The sequence below is a fragment of the Myxine glutinosa genome, unplaced genomic scaffold (assembly GCF_964187855.1).
Source record: "Myxine glutinosa unplaced genomic scaffold, kmMyxGlut1.1 SCAFFOLD_4085, whole genome shotgun sequence".
Taxonomy (NCBI): domain Eukaryota; kingdom Metazoa; phylum Chordata; class Myxini; order Myxiniformes; family Myxinidae; genus Myxine; species Myxine glutinosa.
This window is the reverse complement of record NW_027620177.1, coordinates 1,518-10,789: the sequence shown is the minus strand read 5'-3', so window position 1 is coordinate 10,789 and position 9,272 is coordinate 1,518. Positions and strand designations below refer to the sequence as shown.

Here is a 9,272-nt window from a genome sequence, read left to right as displayed (position 1 = left end):
ATTCTGATGAAATAGTGGTAGTTTATGTGTTCTCTGACCAAATTGATTAATAATTTAATTTTTTTATGATTATTATTTATTTATTTTCATTATTAATCATTTATTTATTTTCTTTCTCATTTGGCCAATATCTCAGGCACCTTTTGAGCTGGAAAGCTAATATTTGGACATGAGTGACCAAGTGATGTGGCTATCAAGGATATTTTTGATTTATTGATTAATCATTTCATCTATTAATTATTTATTGATTAATCGATTAATTATTTATTGAGTAATCAATTAATTATTTAATTTTTTATAAATGACTTATTTAATTAAATTTCTAAAAGATACATCTTCGGATGAAGCACTAGTGGTTTAGTTATGCGATTAGCCAATTGATTATGAAAATATTTTGTGATAATCTTTTATTGATTTTAATTATACAATTAATCAATCAATTAGTGTACACCCCTCCCTCCCAATGCAGCCTTAATGAGCTGCACTGCGGTATTGCCGGGCGCCAGAGGCGCCCCGGCAATGCCGCGCTGCAGCATATTTAATTATTTGGCATGGGGCGGTGTACTTTGAATGTATGTGTACTTGTTTTAGATTTAGCTAGTTAAATTGTTATTAATTTTATGTTCTCGCTGCATTGTACACCGAGTTCACTCGCATTTCGTATCTTTGCTTTCATTGCTGACACCGTTTCAGCAAGAAAGCCAAGGCATCTGCAAGTCACCGCACCCAATTCACCGAGGCGACAGTGGAAACAGATTCCTATATGAAAGTGAAGCTCATTGGGATGAAAGAAAATCCCCTCGCATGGTGGAAAGAACACGCCGCTGGATACCCTCTGTTGGCAAAGAAAATATCTCTGCGCACCAGCAACATCTGTGCCGTCGGAGCGACTTTATTCCAAAGCCGGAGAGTTGATTTCAGAGAAGAGAAATCGCCTCAAAGACAAGCATGTCAACATGTATTTGTTCGCTAACGAGAACTTGTAAAGTCATGTTCCTATATTGTACATGTCGATAAAAACTTGCTGCAAATAAATCGATTTCGTCTTCATTTTCATTTTTTGCATTGCGATTGTAACAATGATTTGAAAAATAAACTCGAAAAGACACCACCCTCCCCAAAAAAAAAAATCAACTCAAAGATTACAATAAATAACTAGTCCCCGTCTCTAACAACAAACAGCAACCCGTCTCTCGAACCCCCCCCCCCTAAAACCAACCCTCCCCCCCCCCCCCCCCCAAAAACACAAAAAAAACAGTGACAAAAATCAGACCAAGTAGTCGATTACTCTCGATTACTCCTTGCAAAAGTATAATCAGTAATCGCGATTACAAAGAATCGATGGTATCGCCACCACTACCGAACATATCGTCAAACCTGTCATATATCACAATCGCCATGCTCTACCTTTACGTTTTTCATTCAATGTGAAACACTAACAAACCGATTGTTAAAATGACCATCAAATGTTGAAAGCATCAGCGTGACGTCTCTTCCAACAAAACGGTACGTACCCAACCCTTGTGGGGTATAATCTAGATTACAGTAGATCTTCCCTCAGTTCTGGAAGTAAAACCTACCTGACGGATGTCGGGATTCCTCCAAATTTATTTGTTTAATGTTATAAACAGCATTAGCGACTGTTTGAAAAGCTAATCATGTGTGTTTGTGGTTTATAATATTTTACAAGCCCGGCTACGCCGCTGTTAGACTTTCGGTCTTGTTTTTCTACAGAAATCCAGGCCTTAGTAAAGCGCTGGAAAAATGCACTGAACGCAATCGAGATTATGTTGAAAAATAACACAGTTGTTATACACATACATGCAATGAACAAGTTGTGAAAAATATTTTAAGGTTACTTATTGAATGCCTCATATATATATACAGTATATATATATATATAATATGAATGCCTCACCTATATTCCCATATTCCCCTTCACCTCTTTCTCTCCTTTCCTCCTTATCTTCCATTCTCCTCAACCACACACTCCTGGAAATACAATCCCATGGCCTGTCCTTGGCCATGCCTCTCACTTTGCGCCAGTGGGTTACCAACAAAGATTCCTGATCTCAGTAACAGAAACTTTTAAAGTTTAAAAATACAAGGTGACATTTGCTCTTCAGTGATGTCCAAATATGGAGAAACTATAATTGGGCCTGAAATACATCATCCTTGGTTTGTGGACTTCCTCACAAACACAGCCCAAAACGAAAAGTCCAAAACGCTTCATCCTCACAAACACAAGGATGTTTTTTTGTTTGTTTTTGTTTTTTGTATACAGAGTCGAGGCTCGTCAAAGAGCTAACATTTATCAAAGCAACAAATCAAACAAACAAGCAAACAAAGTATATAAAAAGGGGAGCAGTCGACAAGATGGGGAGAGAAGGGGAGGAAGCACACAAACACAACATTTGAGAGCAGGGACATCGGGAGATGTGTGGGAGGGAGAGGGCCTGAGGGGAGGCAGGATAGGTATAAAACGCAAGGACACCAAGGACTTCCAGGAAAGAAGACAAAAGTCACCTCAAAAAAGTGGATTTGGGGTGAAATTAGTGGGGGTAGAAAAGATCAAGGTTTTGGATGGGCGAAGATAAGAGATGGTGGTGAACAGCCGTTTTAAAGACCTGGAGGGTGGAGAGGGATTGAAGGGAGTGAGGGAGTTTGTTCCAGAGGCGGGAGAAAAGAGGAATGAAGGAGTGAAGGTGAGCAGAGAGTCTTGATTTTGGCAGTTTAACCATAAGAGGGTTGCAGGCAGATCTTGTGCGACCTGTAGGAATATTTGGGGGACAGAGCCCAGAGAGAGCTGGGGGAGCAAGGCCGGAGAGGAGTCGGTAGAAGACGGAAAGACCACCTACCTGCCTGCGGTGAGTAAGTGAAAGGCCCTCAGAGATAGCTTCATCACGGGAGATTCCTATGATTCTGAACGCTTTGGTTTCAACAGCGTGAAGACGAGCTAGGTGTGAGGCAGGAGCACCAGCCCAGAGGGGAGAGCAGTACTCCATTGAGCTGCGGATGAAAGCCTTGTATGTGGTGAGGAGCTCAGGTGTGCCAAGGAAAGACTTCGCACGACGGAGGATGCCCAGTCGGCGACTGGTTTTTTGAGGCCAGATTGGAAATGTGGTTTTCCCAGGAAAGATCATGGCAGATAGTGAGACCTAAAAGCTTGAGTGACAGAATTTCTTGGAGAGGATTATTCAGAAAGTAGATGGGAGGGTTGTCCAGTCGGTCTTTTCGGAGAGGCATCGTAGAGTGTGAGATTTGTCAGGATTGAAAGACATGTTCCACTTGTTTGCCCAGTCTGTGATTTTGTCCAGGTCTGCAGAGAGTGAGGAGGCTGCAGACTGCCTGTTTAAAATGTTTAAATGTATAAAATTAATTCACAATTCCGTCTAAAACTCAGACACTTCTTCGAAGACTCATTTTTCCCAGTGCGGCAGCAAACGCGGTAGAATTATGAGCCATCATAAAGCTCACTGCTCGGTTTCCGCCTGCATCGGGGCCTCCACGTTATCGCAACCGTAAGTGTCTTCCGCTTCGTGCTCGCATTTTCTGGCCCATCCATCTCCATGTCTGTTAAAGTGTGTAACTGTTTCCAATCACGTGATGTCCCCTTTCCTTCCTGTGGCCATGTGCTCTACACAGGTGTACCCTGGCGGTGACTTTATACCAAGCTCTAATACTCGCACGCTGCCATGGTCTACCTCCCTGCTCGGTCTTCCAGGCCATGGATAAGATGCGCAAAGAGGTGAGCTCCTCGTTCCCCACATGACCTGCCTTTTTAATACACCATCGAATGTAGATTTTGCCCATTTCCTTCCTGAATCACAAGAACGTTATTTTTTAACCCGAATTTTTGTTTTGACTGCTCAGCCCTTCTTGGGCTGTGTGTCAGCAGTGATGATTACATGTGTGCACATGTCCTATAGTATGATACATTCCTGCTTGTCAACACCATTCGCACAAGGGTGGATACTAATAAACGAAAAAACATGTTTTAGGGCTATACACTTTTTTTTTTTCTTTTTTTTGTATACAAGATCGAGGCTCGTGTAAGAGCTAACATTGATCACAAAAAGACAAACTGACACATAAAACATAAAATATATGATAAAGGGAGCAGGAGAACAAGATGGAGAGCAGGGACATCGGGAGAACTGTGGGAGGGAGAGGGCTTGGGGAGGAGGCATGGGAAGGAGGTGGGAGAGGATTATTTATTTACCATTATTTATTTACATTATTATTTATTTATTTACACTTTTATTTCATTTTTTAAAGTTTAAAACCTTTTTTTAATTACTATTAAATTTTGATAGATGAAAATGTACCACAAAAGAGGGCCGTGGGACAAATTTGAGCTCTCTAGGACGTATGGAACGTAGAAAACGAACCGCTCAAAGATTTGAAATGGGACAAACAAATTAAGTTCAGATGAAGTCAAATAAAAGTGTGTAAAAAAAAAAAAAAAATACCCTTCATTCGTGTCTCAAAGACATTTTTTGAGCCTCGCTCCTGTAAAAAAATAATTAATAAATAAAAGGTATCATTCAAGCAAATGTCTCTTTTTGGGATACGAACTGAGATGGTTTCCTGCAGCTTTGGAACTCTACAATGATGTAATCCTTATAAACAATCAAACATGATGTTTTGATCTTCTGGTTTGGGTCTAATTCCCACGGCTTTTTCAGTCTACCCTTATCGTGGTGCCCGGACAATCTACAGATTTTGTGCACGGTTTGACCACCTAACCTCGTTTGGGTCCTGCCAGTCTTAACCAGGTCAAATCTAATCTCCCCTCTGCTATTGTTGAGTGTGCACGCACCCTCGTCAACAACATGGCTTTGGGACTCTCGACTGGAAATGCAGCACCGGTTTCCTCCGTGGATTACTGTACACTCATCTGAACATGATTCGTTTGTGCACTCAGGGTACCCGTGTCGAGAATGATAAAAAGAACCATGGTGTGCGGAATCAAACCCCTTCTGCTGTGCCAAGGTGAGCCTTTCTTTTTCCAGTTGTGTCATGAGCATTGATTACATTGATCATCATAGTCATTGATTGTTCAAGAAGTTACTATTTTAGATCAAAATTTCTTTAAATGATGGACTTTGAAAAGCTGAAATTGTTTGATTAAGAGTCGGAGATTAAAAACTTGCAAAAATATCTGGCGACATCCTATTCCCATTATATGAAGCCTGGTGCCTGGTGCCTGGCACAATGAAGCCTGGTGTTGGCTTAGCGGTTAGGGTGCCGGCTTGGGATCCTAGGATCCTGGGTTCGAATCCCGGTCGATCGGTGAATTAACCCCAGGGGGGTTGACTCAGCCTGTCATCCTTCCGAGGTCGGCAAATTGAGTACCAGCTTGCTGGGATGAATGATCCCGGTGTGTACCCCGATTTAGAATACGTACACCGTATCCCTGCGCATCGTAAGAGCGTGACCAAGGGTTGGAGTCAGGAAGGGCATCCGGCCATAAAAACATTGCCTCAAACAGGGAACCATGATTGTCATGGGGCCCGCAAGGCTAACCCCCGCTCTAGCAGGGAAAATGGCCTTATAAACGATCATTCATATTCATTCATATCCTATTCCCATTCTAATATGGCGATTGTTTCTCCCCATGACGTCATAATGTCACCCTTGAATATTCGAGGCACCACCGATATCATGACTTTGGCCTGAAGGTCAAATACCACCAGATCTTTCATCACAGAACATGATTTCCTTCATAGGAAACCTTGAGGTAGTTGTTCGTGTATTCGCAACTCCCTCATGGACATTAATGATCCGGTGAAATATTTTTCAAAAGGGTAAATCCACCGCGTGCCCGTATCTGGATCCGATTGCCAATTCCTACTGCCCACAACTAGCACGTCAATCCAATAGTTCCCTCCAATATCATAATGGCTCGGCAGGTGGAGCGAAAACAACTGGTTTTGTTTGAATGTGAAACGCCACTTTTTTTTTCATCCATAGACATATTTTTATGCTCTTCCGGTAACTGAACTCTTCTCACCATTCACTTTCAGGTTATTCCAGTTGTTCTCCCACCACGATACGCCATGAACGAGCTGATTTTCATGAAGACGAGGCGATCTACTCGAAACACCACCCGCGAGGGATGGACAACTCATAGCACAATGTCCCGAATCCCCGAAGCTAGTCTCCAACTCCCACCCCATTTTTCATTCTCGCTCACTCACTTCTCTTAAAGCACCTCAGGCCAACTTCTTCCCTCGACGTCTCGCTCGGCTCTTCCCAGAGCAGGTCGAAATTGTTTGCGTCTTGTGTAGATCGTTTGCGCCATTGTCAATCGTACGCCCCAATCAAAATGGCCTCCTCCATGCGCGAGGTGCATTTGGACTTTGCTGGACCTTACATTTCACAAGGAAAGATCCTCAGAAACATTTGACAATTACTAAGAGTCGGAGGCTTTTTAAGGTAATACTGAGATTCCTGGAATTGTATATAATATCTCCATCTTTCTCCACCACAACAGACACTTCCCTCATGAGTCACATGATGGTTGACGCAACAAATGCTGTCGGAATGAGTTGGGAAGACGACGCGGGTCGAATGCGAGGTTTTGGTCGGGTCTCAGAACTCAAACATGTCGAGAATCTTCGACTCTACCTACCAACATTGGCTTTGAAAATGTGCGCGATCGCCGCACACCTACACCTCTCCGATCACCACGTGATCAACACGAGAAGCCACTGTTGTCTAGCCGTAACACTCCAAGCTTGGCATCACGTGACCATGTAGTCATATTGCTTGTGGCCTTACCTCCGGAATGCATGTGACGTTTCCTTACCTAATGCCTTATAACTCGCACATGGGCATCTGGCATGTACAACAGGTGCAAGATGTACATGCACCAAAAAGCCTCATTCGCTCTGTTGTTAGTGCTTGAAATAGTCTTAACCCTGTAATCCACGCAAGTCACAACACGATTACCTGGGATGAATAATTATTTATAAAATCGATTCACCAATGGCAAGCTTTCAAACCCACGTGGTCTCTTAAAACTCCTTCCAAACGGTCGACGTAATACTCCTTCCAGACTCGCAATAATACCTTGTTGCCAAAACGCACGCAAGTATCGTTTGTTATTTCGATTCAAATCGATTATTATCGTACAAAGTCGATACGCAATCGTGATCACGTGTGCATCCAGATTACCGGCTAAATAACGAGCACAAAAGCCGGTCCACTGGGCTCATCATTGTGGGATAGAGGACGCACAGGCAGCCACCTGGCTAAAAAGTCAATTGGATTTCTAATTCAACTTTTTTGCTTAATTTTTTTTATCTTAAAAACGCTACTCTGATGATTTCTAGATTAATATTCATTCCTTTTAAAAAAATTCTATCTTATATATTAGTCCCTTTTTAAAATCATGCGACGCGCTCATCAACTTCTGGGCAGGAACAGGGCTTCACTTCATTCATTTCCTAATCACACCTTTGGAGTTTTGAGATAGCACAGGTCGGTGAGAGCGGAGGTCCACGTTCGGGAAGCGATAGCAATGGGATGCTGGAGTACACCATGCATGGTATAGGGACTAGAGTACTTTAACCGCTGAGTTTATAAGGGGTGTAAATGATGGAAGGAGAGTAAATTGTAAATGGGAATAAACTTTAACACGCATGCACACACACACACACACACACACACACACACACACACACACACACACACACACACACACACACACACACACACACACACACACACACACACACACATACACACACACACACACACACACACACACACACCTGTACAGTTCATTGTTCATTGATAATCCATTTGGTTTGCATTGTTTTAAATACCATGCACTTTGTGGTGTTGTAAAATTGTTTTAATATATATGGTTCTGTTTTGATTTAATTGTTGTTGTTTGTTTTGAGATTTCTCACTGTTTGGTAAAATACTTCCCCATGATGGACCTCGGGGCTACCCAGCTAACACAACACCGTTGGGCCAACGTTGGCATTTGGTCAATTGGTCGCAAGCGCATTGTTGACGTCGGGGTAACGTTGCCTATTGGTTGCAATTGCGACGTCTATTTTCCAACGTTGGCTTGACGTTGCCTATTGGTTGCAATTGCGACGTCTGTTTTCCAACGTTGGCCTGACGTTGCCTTTTGGTTGCAATTGCGACGTCTGTTTTCCAAAGTTGGCTATTGGTTGCAATTGCGACGTCTATTTTCCAACGTTGGCCTGAAGTTGCCTATTGGTTGCAATTGCGACGTCTGTTTTCCAAAGTTGGCTATTGGTTGCAATTGCGATGTCTAACTTTGGCCCAACGGTGTTGTGTTAGCTGGGTATGACCGTTGTCGACTTCGGGAAGGTAAACTCATACCTACAGACGGGTCACCTTTTCAGGGATTCTTTTACCGTCGTGCGGACTCGAAGCAACTTTTTTCTTATTTTATTTACCGTTTTATTCATTCTAATTCGCCCCTTTCCCCACAAATATTATACATATTGCACGATGTATTCCAAAAATGCCAACACAAGCTATTGTTGTACTTGACATATGTTCTCTCCATGAGTCACTTTATGAAGACGAGGTTATTGCGGTTCATGAATTGTTTTTGTTGATGATTCTTTGTTCGTCATTGTTCTGCGCACGGAGCGCCGAGCCTGGTCTGCCTTGTCCAGGATGCACGGCTTGCACAGGGATTTCACGTCGTGACGTCACGGCTAGAGTTGTACTGTTTATTAATTTGTGTTTGTAAATGCTTGTCAATAAAGAGCTGCAGGTAAAACCTTGTGATGAGGCTACCAAATGCATGGAACACACAGAAACTAAAAAGGGAGAAATGGTCCATTTGGACCTTTATATTGCTTACAAGTTGGGTCACCTGATCAAGATCCACAGTTATTTTGACTTTATCGTAATTACCATCAATATTGATGTTTACGCCTTTGAGGTCCGACGGGCCACATGTGTCCCTAAATGTCAAAACGTTGTATCTTCGGTATTTTCCCTGAAATTTTAGATTATTCTTTGTTTGTAAATTGGCACATTGTTTTTGTGTTAATTAGAAAAACTTCCTATTTTTCGTCATGCATATACTCCTGAATTGCAATTGATTTCAAAACAGCTGAAATTATAATTGATCTATACAGTGGTTATTGAGAGGGAGAGCAACTAAATGTCGAAGTAAAGTTTGGTCATATATATATATATATATATATATATATATATATATATATATATATATATATATATATATATATATATATATATATATATATATA

The 9,272-nt window shown here is 41.9% G+C and overlaps 1 protein-coding gene across 1 annotated transcript; it reads left to right on the top strand.

Moving 5' to 3' along the window:
• Nucleotides 1–3,645: 3,645 nt before the first annotated feature.
• On the top strand, nt 3,646–6,168 carry LOC144889466 (phosphatidylinositol 3,4,5-trisphosphate-dependent Rac exchanger 2 protein-like; the record flags this gene model as incomplete). Its single annotated transcript, XM_078769686.1, is given in 3 exon segments — nt 3,646–3,748; nt 4,928–4,995; nt 6,030–6,168. Coding segments are annotated over 3 exon segments (208 nt in total), but the record flags the coding sequence as incomplete, so codon positions are not given.
• Nucleotides 6,169–9,272: the final 3,104 nt, after the last annotated feature.